Source organism: Phoca vitulina, unplaced genomic scaffold, assembly GCF_004348235.1.
Source record: "Phoca vitulina isolate PV1807 unplaced genomic scaffold, GSC_HSeal_1.0 scaffold40, whole genome shotgun sequence".
Taxonomy (NCBI): domain Eukaryota; kingdom Metazoa; phylum Chordata; class Mammalia; order Carnivora; family Phocidae; genus Phoca; species Phoca vitulina.
Genome location: NW_022589743.1, coordinates 15,425,083 through 15,450,129, shown reverse-complemented (window position 1 = coordinate 15,450,129; position 25,047 = coordinate 15,425,083). Strand labels below are relative to the sequence as shown.

The 25,047-nt window shown below is 40.0% G+C and overlaps 2 protein-coding genes across 10 annotated transcripts in view; one reads left to right on the top strand and one right to left on the bottom strand.

Moving 5' to 3' along the window:
* Positions 1–12,128, bottom strand: part of TADA2A (transcriptional adaptor 2A) — a 49,441-nt gene extending 37,313 nt beyond the window's left edge. For 3 of the 7 annotated variants that reach the window (XM_032428616.1, XM_032428610.1, XM_032428613.1), the window contains exons 1-5: positions 12,073–12,127; positions 11,164–11,320; positions 9,456–9,584; positions 3,424–3,530; positions 2,129–2,188 (exon numbers count right to left, since the gene is read on the bottom strand). In XM_032428616.1, coding sequence (XP_032284507.1) covers positions 2,129–2,188; positions 3,424–3,530; positions 9,456–9,480 — 192 coding nt within the window. In that variant the 5' untranslated portion in view covers positions 9,481–9,584; positions 11,164–11,320; positions 12,073–12,127. Of the gene's footprint in view, positions 1–2,128; positions 2,189–3,423; positions 4,445–9,455; positions 9,585–11,163; positions 11,321–12,072 lie in introns of all 7 variants that reach the window. The other 4 variants (XM_032428615.1, XM_032428614.1, XM_032428612.1 and 1 more) reach the window with 4 other exon arrangements.
* A 79-nt stretch (positions 12,129–12,207) lies between these two features.
* The window catches only part of ACACA (acetyl-CoA carboxylase alpha), a 279,886-nt gene continuing 267,046 nt past the window's right edge, over positions 12,208–25,047 (top strand). For 2 of the 3 annotated variants that reach the window (XM_032428660.1, XM_032428658.1), the window contains exon 1: positions 12,208–12,705. Coding sequence is in view for 1 of the 3 variants with exons in the window: in XM_032428658.1 (XP_032284549.1) it covers positions 12,668–12,705 (38 nt within the window). In the remaining 2 variants the exon portion in view is untranslated. The remainder of the gene's footprint in view (positions 12,706–25,047) is intronic. The other variant, XM_032428663.1, reaches the window with a different exon arrangement.

Here is a 25,047-nt window from a genome sequence, read left to right as displayed (position 1 = left end):
TTATGGCACTGTGGTAGGCAGAATTCCAAAGATGCGCCCCCTCTCCCCCCAAGATTCCTGTCCCCTGATTATTCAATCAAATAGTAACTAGATATTGCTGTGAGGGGACTCTGCTGATGGGATTAAGGCACTAATCAGCTGACCTTAAAATAGGGAGAGCAGCGTAGATAATTTGGGTGGGTCCAACGTAATCACACAAGCCTTTAAAAGTAGAAGAGGGAGGTAAGAGAGGGGCATTTGACTGGCTTAGTCAGAAGAACATGTGACTCTTGATCTCAGGGTCATGAGTTTGAGCCCCATGTTGGGTGTAGAGATTACTTAAATAAAATTTCCTTTAGTTTATTTTTTTAAAGATTATTTATTTATTTGACACAGAGAGAGAAAGCACAAGAAGGCAGAGGGAGAGGGAGAAGCAGACTCCCCACTGAGAAGAGTGCCCCGATATGGGGCTCGATCCCAGGACCCTGGGATCATGATCCGAATCGAAGGCAGACACTTAGATGACTGAGCCACCCAGGAGCTCCAATAAAATCTCCTTTAAAGAAGAAGAAGGGGTGCACCTGGGTGGCTCAATCGGTTAAGTGTCTGCCTTAGGCTCAGGTCGTGGTCTCACGGTCCTGGGATTGAGCCCCAAATCGGATTCCCTGCTCAGCAGGGAGTCTGCTTCTCCCTCTCACTCTGCCTGCCGCTCCCCGCTGCTTGTGCTCTATCAAATAAATAAATAAAGTCTTAAAGAAAAAAAAAAAAAGAAAGAAAGAAAGAAGAAGGGAGGCAGGAGATTCAGCACAGAGGAAGCAGGAGAGGTCAAAAAGACTCCAGGTATTTTTCATCAATCACCCTCAAGAACTCCTGGACACTGCTAGCTTTGAACATGGGGAAAGGGAGGTCTCAAGAGGCTGAGAGCAAGCCCTGGCCAACAGCCAATAAGGGAAGAGTGGCACCAGTCCTACAACCTCAAGGTGGAGAATTCTTCAACAACCTGAATGACAATAGCAGCAGATTGGAAGCAGACTCTCTCCCAGGGCCTCTAGATAAAAGCCCAGGCTAGCAACACCTTCATTTTGACATTATGGGACCTGCAGCAAACCAGGTGAGCCTAATGGTCTTCTGACCTACAAAATTGTGAGACAATAAATTTGTGTTATCTTACGCCACTTAATTTTTGATAATTTGGTATAGAAGCAACAGAAAACTAATACAAGTATAAATGGATTAATTCACAATGTGAAATTATTACTGTTAAGATGCCCAGCCAGTATTCTTTCCTGTAAAAAAAAAAAAAAACAAAAACAAAAAAACTGAATGGGAGGCCAAATGTAAGAAAACTACTTGGTGAATTGTTATTTTCTGATAACTGACAAAACTATCCTGACGAAGACATATACACCTGCCAAGCAGACCAGATATTCATTTTGGCTTATCAAAGTGCCCATTCCTCTGGCTAGAGCTTGGAAGGGACACTACCAACGTCTGCCTCTCATTCCTTCTTTAGAGGTGGCAATATAATCAATCAGGTCCCAGCCAAGTTTTATTCTGGCCTATAAGCCAGTCTGTCATATCGTTCACTCAATGTTCATTTTATAACTTCACTCTCAGAGGGTTAACTAATGTCCCCAAGGCAGGAGGAGGGAGTGCCAGATGTAAACTTCACCGCTGCCCACATGAACCACATAGAAAGATCATTAGCGCCCAAACAGCAACAACACATTTACTGTATGTTTATCAGTGAACCTAAAACGCAGTGTACCTCTTATCCTTACATCAGTAAATCTCAGTAAGTACTTTTTTTTTTTAATCTTTAGAATTTTTTAAAGTAAACTCTACCCCCAACATGGGGCTTGAACTCATAACCCCGAAGTCAAGAGTCACACGCTTTTCTGACTGAGCCAGCCAGGCGCCCCTCAAATTCCTTCCAAGTTTGAAACAAAAATCGAGTATATAAAATGATTTTTAGACTTAAATGCCTTAGTAGATCCATAAAACCCTAAAACACTTACTAGGAAATGATTACCTAATTCAGAAGAGGAGGAAAGAAAAGGGAAGGAGATACTTGGAGATGAAGAAAAACAGACATTCCCAGTACAACACTTGACAAATGAATGGAAATTCCCTGCAACTTCACCATTACCATGATCTCGTAAGTATGATCACTCTGATGTTTCTTGTACTCAAATCCTCGAGTGAAACACTGCAAAAGAAAGGAAAAGTAAGTTACCAAAAAGCTACTTTTCGAAATGCTTTCTTATAGGATAAAAGATGGTTTGGGGGTGCTCTACTCTTACTATGAGTTTTTAAGAATTCATTTAATCTTGTCTGCAGCCGCAAGAGGATGGTTACATACCTGATCACAGCTCTTCAGTGGCCCTCACAGAGGAAAAAATAATCTGAAAAAAAGACTTTTTCCTAGGACTTCGCCTCTTTTGATAAGAGCATAAGCTCTGGAATCAGACTGAGTAAATTTGAATCCTGGCTCCAAACTTAAAGTTTTTAAGTTAAAAATTTTAGGCAATTCTAAGACAGGTATTTTTTTATTTTAAAACTCCAAAATGAGGATTCATATTATAATAAAAAGTATATTACAACTTCCATCAGCTATTTATCATTTCTAAAATTGGGATGCTTCTTATAATCAATAGCATCTTGGATCCAATAACATATGGTATTTGCTGTGTGACCTTGAGCAAATTACTTAAACTCTCTTTGCCTGAGTTTCCTCTATAAAATGGGGATGCTAATCATACCTACTTCATAGGGTTATAGTGATGAACTAAAGGTTAATTCACGTAAATTACTCAAAAGAGTGCCCAACAACAAAGGAAGCACTTGTAATTAGTATTATTACTATCATCATCCACAGAATGATTTGTTCTGTTTGTCACCTGCCCAAAGATCACGCTTCAATAACAGCATCATAGGTGCTATCAAAAGGAATAATCCTCCAATTCTGTTTCCTATAGTCCCAATACTTTTTTTTTTTGAAGGTTTTTATTTAATTGACAGAGAGAGAGAGAGAGAGAACACAGGCAGGAGGAGTGGGAGAGGGAGAAACAGGCTCCCTGCCGAGCAGGGAGCCCGATGTGGGGCTCGATCCCAGGACTCTGAGATCATGACCCGACCTGAAGGCAGAGGTCTGAGCCTCTGACTGAGCCACCCAGGCACCCCTGTAGTCCCAATACTTTAAATCTACTGGCAAAAACAGTGTTGAGCATTAGGTTGATATAGAGATGCAGAATATTCAACAGTCTGTGTCATCCATCTGCTCTGTTCCCCCAACTTTTCACTGGTAAAATGCGTAATGGAAGACCAAGTAGAAGGAATAGATTTAACAAGGTATGGTTCTTCTGAGTCTTTGATAGTCATCTCTGAATTTACTATATCCATAAAACTAGGCCAGGAGAGGCAAGCCTCTCCTTAATGAGTTACCTGTAAGCAGAGGAAAAAAGGAGGTGGCCCACATTCAGCACACTTGATATAAGGCTCCATGAGGTAGGAGGAGCAGCCGCGGCAAGGTGGCTTATCAGAGGGATCATCTAGAACAAAAAGAACAATCTATCAGCTTCAAAACATGTTATGATTACCAAAGTGCAAGGTGAAAATCTGCAAATAACTACACAGGTGGTGAGCTGTGTGGAAGACTCAGCTTGTCTTGGAGACAAGATGAGCTCATTCTAAATAAGAAAAATAAAAAATCACGTTCCTTTTTCTTTGAAGGCAGCTTTGTTCCTTCCTATAGTAGTATCTACTACTATAAACAGCATTTAAGCAGATATGACCCCTAGAGAAATTTACCAGCATAAGCTTTCCCTCCTAGTTATTTTTCCAGGAGAGAAAATGTCACATACTTACACAACACACATACATATTTTTAGATAAAGCAAATCTGACAAAATGTTAATGATTGTTGAATGTAGGGAGTGGCCAACCGTACTGCTCTTTCAACTTTTCTGTAAGTTTGCAAATTTTCATAGTAAGAGGTTGGGGTGAAAAACTCCTTTAAGTATCTGTTTTGTGGTATACTACTTTACATCTGAGTTAAGATTTAAACCCGGGAAAGCTCCCTTTCTCCCATGGTAAGCAGAGCACAGCTCACCTTCCTCTAGTTCCAATGACCATACTGTATTGTCTCTGAAATATTAAGGCAAGAACTACAATCTAAACTGTCTAAAGTGATAAAAAAGCAGATTATGTGTGTCCCTGGTTGCCCTAAACTCTGCCTCTCTAGAGTCAGGGCAACCTGGCAGAGTCGTTTTCGGTGCTGAGCAGTAGGGGTCTAAGAAAACACAGGCTTTGAAGGTAGATGAAAGAATTTAATCTGCTTAGCCTGAGGCAGGATTTCTCACATTCTGTAATAGCATTTTCCTTCCTAAAGCCCAAGAAACACTCTTCAAGGCACCTTTCCCTCCTTCAAGTGATGATTATTGTTCATTTGTTTCTAAATGAAGACCTGGAAGAAAATAACAGGGGAAAGAAACATAATCCTTCTGATAATAGCTTCAAAATAAATATATATAACAGCAACTATGCCACTTCTCCCATTTCAAATTTTGACATGGAAGAACAAATACTGTTGTATATTAAGTGTCAGATGACAATTTTTACCAAATGACTTCTTCCTCACATCGTTTTAATGATATAAGCTTGTTTTTCTTTCCTCAGGAAAAAAAAAATCAGTTACTGACCGAAGTAAAGAGCTTTTAAACCCTTACATCAAGAAGTAATTATTTTGTAAAAGTAACCCGATTTGTAGTTTTAAAAATTTTAGACAACAAAAGCATAAAGTCATCCTCTATTAATATTCTGAGTTCCAGCCTTTCTTCAATGTATGCGTGTGCATATATTTTAACAAAAATGATGCTTTACAGGATGTCTTGTAGGCTTTTTTCTCACTTGACAATATACTGTCAACATCTTTCATGACAGTACGCTTACATCTTCCTTGTTCTTTTTAATGGATGAATAATATTCCATTGTGTCAATCATCTAACCTAATAGTTTTCAACTGCCCCCTAGGAAGGCATTTTGAAAATCTGAGGAAATGCTTTTTTTTTTTTTCCTGCCACAATAACTAAAGAGCACTACTGGCATTTAGCAGGTGAGGACCAGGGATGCTAGATATTGTACAAGGCTCAAGACATTCCTGCACAACAAAGAAGTGACCTGTGTCCTGTACAACTTTCAAATATCCTACCAGACATTCAAAGTTGGTGACAAACCTGTTCATAATTACATGACCTAGAACCAAATTCCATGTTATCTATAAAACAAAATGTTTTTGACAGTTTTAACATATATTTAATTTTCCAGGAAGGCAACTGCATGTACTTCTACAGGAGATTATATCTTGTTTTGTTCGGAACTTTACCAAGAGTTATTCAAGCTTGTGGGATTTCTGAGTCACTAATACAACACAAATGAATCACCGTGCTTTTGTAGTTGTAAGATTCACAGTGATTCAACATATGGGTGCAAGCATCTGACTACTTAAGTCATTATGTCTTCTACTGAAATCGTGTCTAAACATATTGAGATACATACATTAGTTCATTTTTCTCTTTTGCTTATCCTTTGTATTATAGTTAGGGCATTATTATTTGTTTCTTTGACATCATGGGTGTAGATGTGTTATGTTATCTATGTATTTCATTTCCAAAGAGCAAATGGGCTCTAAAAATGTTATAAAAAGAAAACATGGGATCTCGTAAGGTTGAAAATAGCTGATCTAAGGAGTTTTCTACTGGTGGACATTTATGTTATTTCCAATTTTTCACTATTATGAAGAATGCTGTTGTGTTCCTCAGAATATATATTTTTCTAGAACTAGAACTGTTGAGCGTACAGAGGGTTTTTGATACACATAGCCAAACTATCCTTCACAAAAATATTTTAGAACTTTTCTATAACCTAAGAGTAAGGAAAGGCTTTTTTACCATCATTCAAAATCCGAAGGCAATGAAAGGTTAATAAATTTGACTACCTAAACAATACAAGCAAAAAATTTCCTTGGCAAAAAACACCATACGCAAGATAAAAAGGCAAATAAGCTAGAAGAAAATATTTGAAAACCTATTATAGATAAAGGACTAAAATCCCCAATATACAAAGAACTTTTAAAAATTGAGGGGAAAAAAGAACAAAAATCCTATTGCAAAAAAAATGAAGAGATAATTAGAAAAAAAAGAGAAAGACAAAAAAGTGGCCCTTAAACATATGGAAAGACACTCAACTTCACTCATAAGAGAGAGCTAGACTGAGATATAACTTCTCACCCATCAGACTGACAAAAATTCAAAAGCTTGAAAATACTTTCTTAGTAAGAATGTGGAAAAATAGGCATTCTCATAAACTGCTGATGGGAATACATTAGAACATTATTTGGAATTACAAAATACTACCTAGTTATCCAAATGCTGGAGATTGGTTGAACAAACTACGGAGTACCCACACAATGGAGTACTATGCAACTATAAAAAAAAGAATGAGAACAACCTTTACAAACTAAAACAGTATTTCCAGAAGATTCTATTAAGTGGAAAAAACCAAACTTCAAAAAAAGCACACATAGCATGCTATCTTTCCTGTACAAAATGAGGGGAAAAACCCCAAATATTATGTATGTCTGCTTATCTTTGCAAAAAGAAATATAGGACAGCTAAACTAGAGAACAATGAAGTTGGATACCTACAAGGGGTTGGGGAGGGGGAATGGAGTGGAGTGGAAGAGACATAGGAAGGAGTAACAATTCTCCAAATATATATTTTTGTATAGCTTTGACTTTTGGAAGTGTACTTACGTTCCTCAAATTTAAAAAACTGAAGTAGGAAATATAAAAAGGGAAAACTAAAAGCAGTATGAACAGATGAACCTAATAATATTTCAAAAGAACACTGTAACCACACTGAAAAGGAAAAAAAATCTAAATAACTTACAGACATTTAACAATATACCTTCAGTCTTGGGTGATGCTAACAAATCCTGAACTTGTTGAAGGAGGTCTGTTTTATGCAGTGGTATGTGAAAAGCAACTCTGACATAATTTTGGATGTATTAGAAGACTGAGCAAATGAGTAAATGTGCTGATGTTGGGTGTCAAGGTTCTCACTGAGGAAAGGACACACAAATAAGGAATGGGGGAAAACAAGAAAAAAGTTTATGCAGATGACTTGGAGGTATCAATGGGAACGCGTGATTTCTTAAAAGTGTATGTATAGGTAAGTATGTATGTATGTTGGTGTATATGTATATAGCATATATGCACATATATTTCATAGCTCTGTGGGCCTATGAGCCAAGATACAAAACATGCTAGTAGCAATGACCAGATCTTGGTCTCTAATATCAGTCCTCTTTAAAAGGAACCAGGGCTCCTCGGAGAAGTGGCTGATTCCAGGGCTGGGGCAGGGAAGATACAAGATGCACCTGGAACATGTAGGCAAAAGGTAAGGAGATGCTCAAAAAAGTGATGGGTGTTATTAAGGATGTAGGAGCCAGAACGAAGGAGCTCACAAGGGTCAAACTGGGACAATCTGAGAGCCAAAATAATTAAGTATGATAATGAATTATAAATCCTTGAAAAAAACAGGAATTCGCATGTCCACTTAAAATAAATATGTCAGTGAAATAAGCGAGATAGGTCTCTTGATTATATAATCAAGAAATTACATAATATGTATCATTATATATTGTATATATATATGTATATATATGTATATATATATACATGTAATATATACAGTTGTATAATTACATATATTATATAATTATGTCAGTGCTAACTACCAGATGTGGACAATGCTGGATTTGAAAAAAATCATTTTGCATGATAGTGAAGATTGGATCAAGGAAAAATCATAATGGATGTTAAATCTAGGGAGAAATTTTGATGAGGAGTGGGATACTTTATGGTGTCAAAGTGTCTCCCTGTGGGTTATTTATTATACCCAAGGGAAAAATACAAATTATACAGTGGAGAACTCAAAGAGACACTATGACTGGGTTTTCAAAACCATTATCACCAATGAGGTGTAGAGCAAGAACAAACAAACCCAAAACAAGAAACCTCAATTTTAAAAAAGGGGAGGAAGGGCCTGTCTTCTTCAAAAGCGTGAATGTCACTAAAGATAAATGCTATGGAAATGTTTCAGTTTAAAGGAGGCTAAAGAAACATAGCATTAATGTAAGACCGATTCCTGTGTCCTGTATTAGAAGGAAAAAAATACCATAAAGGACACTGTTGAGTCAGCTTACAAAACTGAATGAACTAGATGGTAGATTGGATAAAAATATTTTATGGATGTTAAATTTACTAGTTGATAACCCTACTGAAGTTATGTAATAGAATATCCCTATTCTTAGGAAATAAACACTAAAGTGCTTACGGGTAAAGGGCTATGATATATGTCCCTTACCCTTAAATGATTCTGAAAAAAAAAGGGGGGATATCTATATCTACCTATACATAGTATAGTATATAAATATATATTACATACAGTGTATACATTACACACGGTGTATATAATGTATATTTACAGAGAAACAAAGAGAATACATGCAAATGGAGTAAGAAGTTAACAGTGTATGTGGATTCTTTGTATGATTCTTATGCTTCCAACTTTCCTGTAAGTTTGAAATTATTCCAAATAAAAAGTTTAAAAATATTTTATTTATTTTTTTAGTATTTTAAAAAGGGAACGGGAGTGGTTTCAGTTTACACTTCCAGCATCAGGAAAATTCATTTAGGTTTTCTCCATGTGTAAAATGAGAGATTTGAACTAGATGTGTTTGAAGCCTTCATTCTGTCCTAAATTTATATATATATAGGTGTGATGAGAGAGTAAATAAGAGGTCCTTTAAGAAATTGCTGAAAAGGAAACAATACCTCAAAAGTGCCTTTCTGTTTCTTCTTATTGGGACACTACTAACATCTAACAATAGAATTTCTATTTCTGCCAAATCTCTTATCATCAGAAACAAAGAAAAGGCAGTGTATTTTTTTTCTCCATAGCTGGGGGTGCCTGAATTTATTTCACCCACACACACCATAATTTTCTGCATTATTATTATACTGTGGTTCACTCTTAGAACACAAGTTCCCCGTAAAAGGGAAGGGGGAAGAGAAGCATGTCTTTTATTCTACCACTGACATTATTTTTTATCAAGGCATCTAAAATATATTACTGGTTCTAAAGAGAAATCCAACTGCTTTCTTAAGTCTAATTGCAGATTAATCATATGCCTGAGCATAGTTTTCTTACAAGACCTAGGGTGATATGATTGTGTCATGTGTTTAGTGGGCAATCAATAAGTATTGGTTAATTTTATTTTGATTTGATAACTCTTATTCCTTTAGGATCAGATTCACAGGGCTTAACTTCAAAGTGCTTATTTTTCTTCTTTGATCAACTTCCACTTGAGTTTGCTGTTAATATTCACCTGGGTCTTGTTCCCACTATACTTACTGCTAAAGGAACCCAAACGGTCCATTCCCTAAAATTTGCAAACAATCTTGTTTTGATCTTCCTCAATGCAGCACTCCTTCAAGGAGATGTCAGAACTGGCCAACACATACACCAAAGCTTGACGACTCCCTATGAACAAACAAAAGTGGCATATGGATCAGAAAATAATTCAAAAGGACAAGATGCAGAGAAGACAATGCAATGTACTCAATTCTACCACATCCTAGCTTTGTAATGCTAAGCAAATTATTTTATCTTTTTTTAAATTTTGTTTTAAGGGTTTTTTTTTAAAAATATGTAATTATTTTAGAGAGAGAGAGAAAATGCATGCAAGAGTTGAGGGAGAGAGAGAAAATCTCAAGTAGACTCCCCACTGATCATGGAGCCTGACACAAGGCTTGATCCCATGACCTTGAAACCATTGGCTCATGACCTGAGCCAAAATCAAGAGTTGGACACTTAACCGACTGAGCTACCCAGGCACCCGTTTTATTTATTTAAGTAATTTCTACACCCAATGTGGAGCTCGAACCCATGACCCTGAGATCAAGAGTTATATGCTCTTCTGACTCAGCCAGCTAGGCTCCCCAAATATTTTGTCTTTATAAGCCTGTGTCCCCCTCTGTAAAGTGGGTATGAGAAACAGTATCTACCTCCTACAGTTATTGTGAAGATTAAATACCAAAATCCATATAAATAATGCACCGTGGTGGCGGCCCATAGTAAGCCCTCTATAAAAGGTACATATCTCTAATAAACAACTATTGTTTTTCTCTACCCAGTATCACTTCTCACCTTAATCCTCTTTCCTTTGGGACACTGACTCACCCACATTTTCATATGGTTCTGGTGGCGTTACCAATCACAATACTCTAAACCCCAACCCCACAGCTAAAGCGGCCAGATCTCTTATGAAAATCTCAATCTTGAGTAAGACATACAAGGACAGATGTCAAATGGAGCCCAGTCATTCACTAATCAAAGAATTTGGTCCATGAGCTCTGGCTATTGAGATCCCCAACCCCAAGGGTGGCCCAACTGTTTAGATTTCTTCTCATTTCTCTATCTTTCTAATACTTTAATATGAATGACTTTCTATTACGAGAAACCAAGGAACCCTATTACGACATATATTTGTTCACTTACTCTTTGAATAAATATTTAATGTTTGAACAATGTACAAAGTATTTTCTTGAAGGCAGAAATGAAATCATACTTCACCCTAAGTCAAGAAAACATCTCTCCTTCTATAGTCCTACAGCTTCTTAGCTATCTCTTTTCTGGCAACCCATTCTACTTTGTGAGGATTACTTCTGAATGCATATTTTTTTCCATTTGTAGACTAAATGAAAGCAGGAACTACTATCCAATATACATCTGTATGCTTCAAAGTGCCAAACACAGAGAAAGAACTCAATAAACAAAACGTAATGGACGAATGTTAGTTTTACAACAGGTTAATTCATCTTTAGTTGTCCTGGAGTGATTTCTTTCACCTGGTACACTGAGCTTGGGGTATAATTCATCCCTAAATCTATATGACATTCAGATTACATGGCTGTCAATAAACTTGTCTTTTTTGAAGTGGGCTGGGATAGGATGGTTCTCACCCTACTCTGGTCCCAGGAAGAGTTAGTCTTGAAGAAAAATGGGTTTAGCAAGAGGTATTATGCACTCAGTAATAAAATAATGACCAACATTTACTGACTTTTCTCATATGCCAGGTACGGCGGTACCACTCACTGTATGTGGATTATCTCTTTGAATCCTCACAACCTTCAGGCATGCTGCTTTTTCAAAGAAGAAAGGAAGCTCTGAAAGACTGCTACTTGCACAATGTCTTAAAGGTAGTGAACAGCAGCGACCTTCAACAAAGGTTAATAGGGATGGTCAAGTAAAGAATATATAAACACTCCATGTCATAAGCACAATATTGCAAAAAGCACAATTTTCTTTTTTCCTCTCCTTTCTTCTCACAGGAGACATTTCTGACACTGACATCCATAAAAGGATGGGGGGTAGCTCCAAATTAACATCTACCAAATTCAAAGTCACTGGGAGGTAGAAGGCAGGCACGCGAAGAATGGCATTCGCTGTGGTGCGGAGTACAGGTGCAGGGTTTGGAGTTTTGCAGACAAGGCGGAGCTCCTCACTTTGTTCCTTAAGCTGTATGATCTTGCGCAAGTCATCTTACCTGAGCCTCAGTCGGCCTCAAAATGGGGCTGAACTAGTGTGTAAAGCCTACTTGAAAACTCGAAATGTAACGTCGGTCAAGTGCACGACACAGAGCGGCTGTTCCCAGCGTAATGAGGCGCGCCACCGCACAAATAGGAATACCGAGGCTCTGGCAGTGCAAGGCCGCCCAGGGGGCGCAGGGGGCGGGGCGCGCCAGGCACGCCGCGGGGCGGGGCCGACCGGTCAGGCCGAGCCCGCGCCGCCCTCCACCAGGCGCGGCGTGGCCCGGCTCCGCAAGCCCGCCCACCGCGTTTCCCCCCGGGCCGCCGGGGCCCGCAGCTCGCCCCCGTCCCCGCCGCCCCTCGCCGTCCCCGCCACCCTCTCGGCCGCTAGAGGGGCTCGCGCCCCGCCGCCACCCGCCTTGTAGCGCCTCGTGCCTCACCTCGCTGCGTCCCTCTGCTCCGCGCTGAGGAGCCGCCAGCCGCGCGCGCCCCCGGGGGTACGTGCTCGCTCTCGAGCGACACAGGCGCGAGCTCGCCGCCGCGCCGCGCCGCCCCTCCCCGGCCTTCGCGGCCCCGCCGCCGCCCCTTCGGCCCGCGCCTCGGCGTCGCCGCGCGCCCGCCGCGGTCCTCCAGCAGACGCCCGGGGGGTTAGGGCGGACTGAGCAGCCTGCCTGACTTGAGTCCGGGCAGCAGTCCCTTTTGCGTGAGGCGCGTTGCCGGGCGCCAGAGGCTTGCCGGTGCGTGGCGCCGCCGTTCGATCCGCTCCAGAGTGCGGTGAGGTGGAGCGGGCCGGTACTGTCCTGCTTTTGTGTTCCTAACAGTCCCACTGCCCCCGCCCCTGTTGACGCGAAGGCAGCTGAGGCCGAGCGGCTCTTGCAGCGCTGCTCGCGGATTAACCAGACTGACTGAATGGTGTAAGGGTAAACAGGGTACGTTTTATTCAGATGCTTCTGGAACGTCGAAATTCTCTTCTTTGGAAAGAACCCTCCCCTCTCTGGGCTTCAGGGGCCCAGACTGAGGCGCAATGATGAGAGGATGTGGTGGTCCACTCTGATGTCAATCTTGAGGGCTAGGTATGTCCCAACATCTCTTATTACTACTACTAATTATTATAATAGCTACCATTTGTCGGGTATTTATTGCATGCCAGGCATTGTTACAAAAGAGGTGACATCCATGGTGTCATTTAATCTTCAAAAACAACCTTATGAGGTAGGCACTCTTATTATCCCCATTTTCCAGGTGAAGACATTTAGACTGGCTTATAAATAACTTGGGAACACACGGCTAGAAAGTGTTGGGAAGGGGACTCAAGCTGTGGTAATCTGCACCATTATGCTCTTACATCTATTTGGAAGTCTGTCTTTCATAAATTTGCCCAACCTCTCTTTAAATTCATTTGCATTTTCTGCTGGTGTGGCCTCTTGATTCATCTTTTAGTATATGAATGCTACAAATTCGTCCTAAAAAATAATCAGAAAATTCACACAAGCGAAAATTCACACCAGCTCCCACTGTGTTAAATAAACAGTTAAAATTTTGGTATACTCTTCCAGACATTTTCCTATGCATCGTGTCAATAGATCTATTATAGTGTAGTTTTACTTTTGATGTATCCTGAAAATCTGGTCATTTAGTCAACAAATATTTAATAAGCAGACCCTGTTCTAGGTGCTGAGAACTCAGCAGCGAACAAAATAGTCTCTGCCTTATATAATAGTGGGAGAGATTGACAAGAAACAATATACATATTACTAAATAATAGGTAGTGCCTGGTAATGTGGCAAGTTTTATGGGAAAAAAATAAATCAGAATAAAGGGATAAGAGTGATGTGGGTACGGTCTTTTAGATGAGGTAGACAAGGAAGGCCTCTTAATTGAAAGAGCACATAAGTAGAAACCTAATCATTAAGAGAGGCAGCACATGGATTTCCAGAGGGAAACTAGAAGAGAAGCAGCAATTGCAATGGCCCTGAGATAGGGACTTGCTTGGCCTGTTGGAGAAGCAGCAAGGAGACCAGTGTGGCTGCAGCACAGCAAATTAGAGAAATAAGTTGCAAAACAGGCAGAAACCAGATCATGCATCGTCTCATAAGCCATGGTTGGACTTTGGATTTTGGGGGGATGTGGTAGAGTACCATGCAAGGGTTGAGAGCAAAGGAGTAATCGGATTTTTTTTGGGGGGGGAGACTTCTTTTTAGGGTTTAACAATTTGGAAAACTTATTTTGCCAAGCAATGTGGATTCGAATTTTATGTATTTTAGAGCAGTTTCTTTGCAGAGATGGCTCATGAATGACTCCTTGGTGTGTGGTGGGGGAGGTAATCAGATTTATTTTAAAAGGATCAGTCTGGCAGCTGTGTGGAGAATAAGATGGTAGAAACATTAAAGTTACTCTTTAAAGCATTAATTGTCCTTTTATACAGCCATCATTCAACAGTTAGTCAACATTGGTGTTTCATCTACACCTTTACACCTCGGCAACCACTCATCTCCACAAAGAGGAGATAGGGTCAGACACTTGAGGACTTACCTTCATGTCTTTCTCACCTAAAGTGAAGTTTTTTGAGACTGGCTAGATCTCCATATATCCAGATCTGGATGTCATGATTGTCAACAAATTGAATATGAGTCATCAGTGTTGTACTATTGTGGAAAAAACAATCCCACATTAACACTGGGATCTATTCGTTAAAAACATAGCGTTCAAGCACCTGAAAATTACCCTCTGCTTCAATTGATGTTAGGCCCTCATTAGAATTCTTAGCCCCAATTTAGTCATTGTGCTTAAGATGTGGAGAAATTAAAAATGCACAGTGAAAGAAAGGGTAACGCTGTTGAAGGCAGTGCTTTTCTGGGTTTTTGCCTTTAGCAATGTAATGGATAGTGGCATCAATTGTAAAACCAGCTGCAGGAATAACAGATTTGGAGGAGAAATTAAAAGTTCTGTTTTGGATTTGTGTTTTGCAATCTGAGTGGAAATGATATATATTAGATATATATTAGAGCTCAGAGGTGTATAACTGTATCAAAATTGTTTCTTTGGATGTGTGTCTTCTTTAGACAGAGCTTGAAGACAGACACTATGTCTTTTCTTCTTTGTAACTTCTGTGCCCATAAGTGCATCCTGGACAAATATTTGTGAAATGAGCAAGTAAAGGCAAAGGTATGGATGAAGTCACTCGGGCAAAATATATAAAGTAAAAAGAGAAGAGATACCTGCTTTCACTGGAGGTCCAAGTACCTGAACATGATTTATGAATAGGGTGACCTGGGGCGCCTGGGTGGCTCAGTCATTAAGCGTCTGCCTTCGGCTCAGGTCATGATCCCAGGGTCCTGGGATCAAGCCCCGCATCGGGCTCCCTGCGGGAAGCCTGCTTCTCCCTCTGCCTGCCGCTCCCACTGCTTGTGCTGGGGAAGCTTAACCAAATGAGCCACGCAGGCATTCCCCAAGCCCTTCCATTCTTAACGGAAGAGGTTGGCCTTTGAACTTGAAACCCAGCAGGGAAAATTGTATCCTACTGCCAGGGTCTGTAATGTAGCTGCCATTGACTGAGTCCAGAATATGCCAACAGGTCCTCTTCAACTGTAAAGCTGCTGTGTTTAGAATCAGAAGTGTAGTTTCTGAGTTCCCTCCCTATGGAAATGACTCTTTATCATTTCTAGTTACTCACTTGTCCTGAGTGCTGAAAGAGTTTATAAACTTTATCTCATCTAATACTTATATTTTTTCTAAGTGAGGTGGTTCTTTGTAGTCTGGTATACAAATAGATAAAAACAGAAAGTCTAGAAGTTTCTAGATGCTTTCTTCTGGGTTTCAACTTCCTCTCCTTTAAGCTCTGAGGTATACCTAGTACATGTAAGTTAGCCAGAGATTTAGGTCCTGGAGCAGAGTCCTTTGCCAATTACAAGGGCTCTTCAAGGCAAGGGATCTTCCTGTGACACGCTCAAAAGAGCGGGTTTCACCCCACAAAAGGCAGGAGCCTCAAGGATTACAGCTCTTAGCTCTCAGCAATGTGAGTTCACACAGACTAAGTCACTTTCCCAGAAGCACAGGCTCCCCTGTGGCCTAGTTCAGGACTGGTTCTAGCCTCCTCAGGCTCTGCTGTGGAGTCTTGCATTCAGGAGCATTGCCTTCCTCCTTCCTGCGCCTTTACTCCACCTTCTATCTTTCTCTCTTTGTGACCACCCTCATCAAAGGAGTTAAGGAGTCAATCCTTTTCTTTCCAGAAGGTTCCTAGACTGCTTATTTAACTTGATCCACCTCAACTGTGACCAGTCTGCAGAGGAAAGGTGGAAGCAGTCCTGCTAATCTATTTACAGAAATATAAGGTCTATATAGACATTTGTCCACATGGTGGCATGTCTGGGTTGCTTCTGCATTAAGGAAGAGGGCCCTAAAGATCTCAGGTGAACAAGAGGGAAAAAATTTTTTTGCTAAAGGGCCCTGCTGCATCCTACATTACAAATAAGGGAAAATAAGGCTCATAAAAGGAAAACCACTTGCCCAAAGTCATTTAGTTACTAGGTAGCACAGCCAGGATGAAAGCCAAATCTGGCCAAATGTTACTAATAAACTACCTCTGACTCTTTAAAACTGGAGTTAGCAGGTATCAGGATTTTCATAATGCCATAGCCATTAAGGAGAGTGTCCATGAATCCAGGCTTTTGCTACCCATCTGTTTTGCCTCTTCCTCACCATCCTGACTTCTTTTTGATCTATGTAAAGTGCAGAGTATCTGTCTCGTGAGTCACCAGGCTTTGGGTAGAATCCAAAAAGTTAGGTGAACTAGGAATGTATTGTTGCTGAGTAACTTCTGTTTATCCGAAAAATTTAACTACTACCCTTTACCACTTGCAAGTATTTAAGCAAGTTATTATCTTTCTGTGCCTTTTTTCTCCTCGTGTGTAAAATGAAAATTATAATACCTAATTCATAAGAGTTTTGTAAGGATATGACTATATATATAAAATACCTGGTTCATGGTGGGGTTCAAATAAATTATAATTGTGATTCTAATTCTAGAAGTGCTCCATAGGATGACCCTGGGGCTTGTTTAGAAGTTGTAGGAGGCTAGGTTAGCCAGTGCTCAACATTAGAATTTTTTCATTATTTGAATCCTATCTACCTACTAGAAACCTGTTTCCAGAACACTGAGCAATTAAATAGAATTTCTTTTGCTGCTTGCTTCTTTAGCACCTTACTATACATAAGTAAGGGAGTGTACTTTATCTCCTAGGTCACAGAACAAATGCATAATTGCCATCAAGGATGGATAATCCAGCTTTACCTCTAGGGCAGAACAAACTCAGGAGCTGTGTCCCATTTACTTAATGTAAATAGTGAACAGACTTAGGCATTGTGAGCAATTAACTATAAGACTGTTCCTTAGAGTACAGAATGAATACTTTCCTATTATAATCAAATAAAACTTACAACGAGGTTAATCTGATGCATATTTAATGATATATGTAATTGTTATTGTGCTGCATGATAATTAGGCCTTAAATGTTAAGCTGTTTCCATCAATGACTGTAATTGGTTATTTTTACACAGCAAAACACATTTTTTAGTGTTTGTCCACTCACTTTATTAATTTCCTAGAATCTATAATCATACCAAGGACAACAGTTTTCCCTGAGTCTTTACTGTTTAATCATGCATTCACACAAACACACTTTCAAAATGACACAGCAGGGTTCTCATCCTAATTTGGTACTAAAAGTAACTATTGTTCAAGGCTTTTTATATATGTATCTTTTCTCATTTTAGTCCTTAAAAACCCATTAAGGGAGGTGTTGTCACTCCCATTTTACTGATGCAGAAACTGATGCTCAGAGAATGTAAACAGGTAGCATAGTAGAGATTCAAACTTCTATCTCCAACTTGTAACCACTACTTTATACAACCTCAGAAGATGATGGATCCCAGCCAAGATATGTCAAGATTTTCAGGAAGTGGACTGGCTCCTGGGAAATACCAAATATGTATAGTATATCCAAAGGGAGAATGAGTCATCCTGAAAGAGGGAGGCATTAGTAATGGAAGTTTGAAGCCTATGGAAGCTGACTTTCTGAGTGCCCATTCAAGAAAAAGAGTCTTGGCCAATGAATTTCACGCATAATCGCCCTGTTATAGGCTGTGATGTTGTAGAGACACCATATCAGCCTAATGCCATCAAATATCTGAATTTTAGAATTAACCCCGCTAATTCTGATTCCTTAAGAAAGAATCAGTATGGGAGTTAAACTGGTGTTCTCAGGCTTTTTATCATGACTGTCAGCCCTGAAGAGCCTTTTAGACATTCTTTTTCCTAATTGCTTCCCCCATTGAAGTTTTAATACTACAGATATGCCAGATAGATATCTGTTTATATACTATATGTCTACCTGTACTTTATATATAAAGAAAGATTCTTTTTGCCCTTCAAGAATTAGGTTTTTTTTTTTCTTCCATGGAGAGTGCAAACAATTATGTATGAATAATGTAGCTTCCCTTCAGGTTCAGGATATGCTACTTATACAGAGAATAGTATTTTTGTACTTATGACAATTATATTACTAGTTGTAATTAATAAATTGATAAATTTACATACAAGCTTGGTTAGTGTGAATCTGCTCCTAAATAATGGGACCATTCTCTGTGTGTGGAAAATTTGGGTTTCTAAGCCTGTAAAACAGCCTGAGAGGCCTTCAGACAGACAGCCTATTAGTCTCCTACAAGTCAACCTACAGAACATATCTTTTTATTTGAAATTTCTAGAACATTTTTTTTTTAAGATTTTATTTATTTGTCAGAGAGAGAGAGCGCACAAGCACGGGGAGTGGCAGGCAGTGGGACTCAATCCCAGGTCCTTGGGATCATGACTTGAGCTGAAGGCAGATGCTTAACTGACTGAGCCACCCAGACGTCCCACTTCTAGAACATTCTTATGTGTTCATTCCTTTACCTTACAAATATTTTTTAGCCCTACTCTAGGATGAGGACTATGCCAGGTACTAGAGATTCAAGGACTAATAAAATAGTCTCTGCTCTCAAAAAGATGCTCACTGTCCAGGGGCGCCTGGGTGGCTCAGTTGGTTAAGCATCTGACTTCAGCTCAGATCATGATCTCGGGGTCCTGGGATCGAGCCCTGCATCGAGCCCCGCATCAGGCTCCACACTCAGCAGGGAGTCTGCTTGTCCCTCTGCCCCTCATGTGCTTGCATTCTCTCTCTCTCTCAAATTTTTTTTTTAAAAAAAGATGCTCACTGTCCAGTTGGGGAGACAGATATGCATGAAAATAATTACAATACAAGATAATATGTGTTGTAACAGAGATGTGTTAGGTATACTAAAGGCTCCAAGAAGAGGTTAGTCAATTGTAGGGAGAATTAAGGTGTAAGTCTCTGGAAAGTGATGAGTTAAGTCTTGGAGAGGAGTGGGAAGGAAATTCCAAGCAGAAGGAACAAATTATTCAAAGGACAGAAGCATGAAATAGGGTGGCCAGCTGGTCCATATGATTGGAGTACAGAGAACAAGAATGGAGGGCCACTGTACATGACACGATATGGGTAGACAGAGGCCAGACCATAGTGGGTTTGACACTTTACTCGGCCGTGGAGAGCCAGTGAAGCATTTTGAGTTGGGGAGCAGTGTTATCACTCATCTGAGTTTTAGACCTGAATCTCTCTGGCAGTGATGTGGACTGAAAAGTAGCAAAATGAAAGGCCAGGGGGTTCAGCAGTCCAAGTAAGAGATGATGAAAGATTGAACTAGCACCATTGGAATGGGGATGAGGAAGAAGAAATGGATTTAAGGCGTTTAAGAAGCAATTAATTAGGTGCCTGGGTGGCTCAGTTGGTTAAGCGTCTGCCTTCAGCTCAGGTCATAATCCTGGGGTCCCAGGATCGAGTCCCACTTTGGGCTCCCAGTATCTCCCTCTGATCCTCCCCCCCCCCATGCTCTTTCTCTCTCTCAAATAAATAAAATCTTTTTTAAAAAGCAATTAATTAGGGGGAGAAAAGTGATAAATAAGTGGTAGAATTAAAAATGATTTTCCAATGTCCAGCATAGTTGATGGATAATGGGCTACTCACCAAGAGAGGGACCATCAGGCAAAGAGCAGACCTGAAGGGGAAGGGGTAGGTTTTGTTCTGGATATGTTAAGTTTGAGGTGTCTGTAGGATGTACAGGTGACCTTCACTAGACAGATTCAAAAGCTAAAGGAAAGGTCTAGGTCAGATATACAGATTAGGGAATTAGCACAAACTGATAGAAATTTTGAAGCCACAGGTGGCTCAGTCAGTAGACCATGTGATTCTTGATCTTCAGGTCATAAGTTGGAGCCCCACGTTGGGTGTAGAGTTTATTTAAAAAAAATTTTTAGGGGTGTCTGGGTGGCTCAGTTGGTTAAGCTTCTGACTCTTGGTTTCGGGTCAGGTGATGAGTCGTGGGATCCAGTTCATGGGATCGAGCCCCATATGGGGCTCCACTCTGAGCATGGAGTCTGCTTGTCCCTCTCCTTCCCCTTCTGCTTCTCCTCTCTCTCTCTCTAAAATAAGTAAAATCTTTTTTTTTTTTAAAGATTTTATTTATTCATTTGAGACACAGAGATACAGAGAGAGAGCATGAGCAGGGGGAGAGGCAGAGGGAGAGGGAGAAGCAGGCTCCCCGCTGAGCCAGGAGCCCGATGTGGGGCTTGATCCCCGGACCCTGGGATCATGACCTGAGCCAAAGGCAGATGCTTAACCATCTGAGCCACCCAGGCGCCCCGTAAGTAAAATCTTTAAAAAAATTTTTTTAATATTTAAAATAAAAATATTATAAGCTATAAAGTATGTGTAGGGACAGCAAAACAAAGTTCTGATTTTTCCTCTGGTGACCTCTGCGAGTATATCTTCATCATTATTATTTTGCTGCCCCTGACTTGCTAGTGCCCTAAGTACATGTTTATTCACCTACTCAGTAACCAATATAGCACTGAAAGTACATCAAAGAAAATGAATTAGTCAACAGTGCCCAATATTACAGAGAAGTCAAAGATAAAGGTTAAAAAATGCTCACTGGAGAAAAGAAAAAGTACCAATTATACAAGTATATAACAGAATAGAATGTATAGAAGTAAACCAAAATAAATATAGGAACCTAGTATATAATAAAGGTGGGCTACTCAAAAAATGGTTTGGACAATTGGATAATATCCGGGAAAAAAATAAGTGTCAATTTGTACCTCACACCACGATAAACTCCAAATGGATTAAATATTTAAATAAAAATATAAAAAGTGAAAACAAAATATGAGAAAACTCATTTAGCATCTTGGCACAGGGAAGGAAAATCTAATTATGATTCAGAATACAGAAGGCATAAAAGCAGAGATTAATAATTTGACTACACAAAGCTCACAGTTTCTGCCAAACAAAATAACACCTTAAGCAATGTCAAAACATAAGTGGCAAAGTAGAACAATGTTTGCAACTCGTATCACAAAGGGCTAATCCTCCTAATAAAAAGAAGTAGATAAGGAAGAGGTCAAACAGTTAAAGAGAAACATCAATGAAAGATGTAATTGGCAGGGCTTATATGTAGTGGTAAAGAGTGTAGAGATTTTGAGGTCACCTACCTGCATTGGAATCCTAGCTCTGTCACTTGCTAGCTCTGGGACCTTGGGCAAGTAAGTGGCTGATCCCTCACTTTTTCATAAAATGCAGATAATAATTGTAGTTCCTTCAGAGGGTAAGATGGGGACCAGGCTGGTGACTCATGGTAAAAGAAGGGAGGACACCGAGAAGATGGATTATAAATTTCTAGGATTGGGGTGCCTGGGTGGCTTAGTCGGTTAGGCGTGTCTGCCTTTGGCTCAGGTCATGATCTCAAGCTCCTGGGATCAAGCCTGTGTGTCAGGCTCGCTGATCCACGGGGAGCCTGCTTCTCCCTCTCCCTCTGCCCCCCCACCTGCTCATGTTCTCTCTCTCTCTCTCTCTCTCTCTCTAAGATAAATAAAATCTTTTTTAAAAAAATGAAAAAAACAAATTTCTAGGATTTGGGAACCTTGGAAAGAGAGTCTGGGAAGAGAACCAACTCAGCCCCTATCTGTCTCACCTTTCATGAAAGGCACTTATTTATGAAATCCCTACACATGTCAGACACAGCTCTAGGACTAGGGACACAATGTAAGTAAAACAGGCATGGTGCCTGCTCTCAATGTAGCTCACCTCTATGAGAGAGGCGTCCATCAAATGCCACAGCAGAACAATTACAAACGGATTAATTCTGTGGAGGAAATTTACACTGTAAACCTAGTGGAGTTTGGGAGGTCAGAGAGGACTCTGTGAAGGAGGTGGCTGTTGAGTCAATATCTGAAATATGAGTAGGGGTTAAATAGGCAAAGGGTAGTGAAGGAAGGGGAAGGTGGGGTAAGGGAATGGAAATGGTGTCAGAGGCCCAGAGAACAGCATAGGCTCTGAGGCAAGAAAGAAGGAAGCTGGTCCACTGTGGCCGAAGCTAGAGTCAGGGGAACAGTGAGGGCAGATGAGACTGGAGAAGGAGACAGGCTAGACTATTCAGGGCCTTAGCAGTCTTGTTAAGGATTTGGGGCTTTATCCTGATAGCAGTGGGAAGCCACTGAATGGTTTTTAGCAGAGGAGTAACACGATCAAATTTGCGTGTTGCAAAGCTCTTTCTGGCTGCAGTGTGGAGAATGGTGTACAGATTAAAGAGAGGCAAGAGAGCAACTATGGGGAGATAGAGTATGGTAGTTTAGGCCAGCTATATGCTCCTTAATCTACTTGTTTCCCTACTGTTACTTTAGCAGAAGACAAAGCTTTTGTTCTTACATAACAGATGTGCATGAAATGTTAGCTGTTATTACGGTCTACAGTTAGAGGACAGAGGTTTAAACTTAATCCACCAGGAAGAATGAGTATGTGGGGAGGGAAAGGATTTCATTGAGAGGGTATGGGAATCAGATTCTTTCCTATCTGGATAGGAAGGAGGGAGCGGAAAGGGTAAACAATGACATCTGCAACAGAGAAAAGGAAGCTATGCTTCCCTAAGGTGACGTTGCTCTGGCACATGGACCGTCTCTTCTGCCAAAGTTCATTCTCCCATGCTTAGACAAATAAAAATGTTGGGCAAATGTACTTTATGGCTTACCCTGGAGAGCTCTGTGCTTTTTAGTGGAAAACAGGCCCAGGAGTTAGCTATCCCTGCATGTTGCAATTCTCTTCAACACTATAGAGTCATCACAAATGCCTGGGGAGAAAAATATCTAAATCAATCATTCTGAAATTGAACCTGTGCGTTACTTAGCTGGTTTAATTTCAGAAAAAGACAATGACAGATACTAGTAGCTTCATGAGACCTACTTTTTTTTCTCTTCCTGCCATCAAGAATTAAATAGGGTTGGATGATCTGATGACCCAGCTACCTTATTTTGTCATGTGTGTGTTGGGCAAAGCAGAGTCCTTCAAGATGGGAGTTCTTGAAATCCTTCTAAGAAATACATTCAGTTTTGTGGGAGTTTTAATGTGTCAAACAGCTTTTTAAATGCAGCCGTAGAAGCCAAAGTCAAAACAAATTCTTGGAGCCAAATGGGATTCCCAGAGCTTCAGAGGCTGATGGTTGCTTTTTATGTATAAATCTGCATGTTGAGGAATAATATCTTAGAAATACACTTTTGATTGTAACATGTTTCACAGACAATTAGTGTCCAAGAATATAGCCAAGAATACAGACTTCCATAACAGTAAAAAAAAGAGACTAACAGGGGTTCCTGGCTGGCTTAGTAGAACATGGGACTCTCGATCTCGGGGTTGTGGTTTGAGCCCAATGTTGAGTGTAGAGATTACTTAAAAATAAAATATTAAAAAAAAAAAAGATTAACAACCCCCCTCCCCAAAAAAAGGGGAAAGGTTATAAGCAAGCAAGAGAAAACCTGAATGCAAATATGTGGAAGGAAACTCAACCTCATTATTAAGCAGGAAAACATACATAAGAACAACAATGACACATTACTTCATAGAGATAAGATTGGCAAAAATTTTAAAGTCTGATTTTCAAGTTAGGGAGATAGTGGAATAATACTCTAATGCTGGTGGGAACGTATTTGGTACAACTGCTTTGGAAAACCATATGCAATCTAGCAAAGTTGAAGATGTATGTATCCTACAACCCATGAATTCTACTGCTTGTCATGTGTCCTAGACATAGACATGTCTGAGAAAATTCATTTTAATTATTATTTTTTTAAAGTAGGCTCCATGCCCAGCATGGAGCCCAACGTAAGGCTTGAACTCACGACCCTGAGATCAAGACCTGAGTTGAGATCAAGAGTCGGATGCTTAACTGAGCCACTCAGGCAACACCCCCCCCAAGAAGATTCACTGTAGAAGAAATAAACTGCTATCTGGTATTATCATATGTATAGTTCATAAGTCTTCAAATTCAGTGTCTCTTCTGTTGAATGTTTGGTTCTTCTAGAGGGCAATAAGGAATTTATAGTATAGCCTGCACTGTTTATTCTTCTTTTCCAGTACATTAGGGAGCAGTCATGACCTGAATAAATCCTTGGAGAGTCTTCTGGACATTATCTTATTCTGTGGAGACCATGACACTATACTCTGAACATATCCTTCTCCTTCCTATTTTAAATTTTAGAAAATAGACTTAAAATAGGGCAGGATCTTGGTGTTTATGAATGTTTTTTAACCCCCCTTTGGGCCAATAATACATATGGACTTCACATTTATTTACATTTGCTTATTTTCATTTATTTTTGCCCACTTTTTTCAGAGGATGAAGTTAGCGACTTCAGCCACTGGGTGGCGCAAATTCACAAGTGTCTGGTAAAAGTTTGTATATTCCAGCCCAAAGTGCCCCCGTTGCTACACTCTACCACATGAAGGAAGGTTAGTTAGAAAAAAGGCTTTGGGGACCTGAAATCTAACCATAGACATGGATCCAAGTTCTCTAGGAATTCTGATTAAGGGAAATTTCTGGTATTAGATGACAGGTATTAGATGACAGGTCACTAAATAAGGAAAAGGAAAAGAAGGAAATGGGAAAGTGTTAGAATAAGGAACAGGAAGAGAAAGATGAAGGGATAAAGAAATACGAGAGAAAAAAATATATAAGTCCAGAGAGAGAAATTCAAATGTTACCAACAGTTCCAGGATGGCCTCTCGTTGGTTTGCGTTTACCTGGTAACCAATAGCAGCTTTGATTTGAAGTAAAGATACCTCATTTTCTTCTAGGAAGTCAGTTATGGTACCCTCAGCTATCCATTTAGTGGAGTGACATTATCAGCATATGTGTTGGGTGTCTGCTATGCACATAGTGCTGTGTCAGATTCAAAGTAATATAGACATATACAAATTAATACAGCTACTACAGGCTTCAGGCATAAGAACCAGGCAGTATAGAGGAAGAGATAA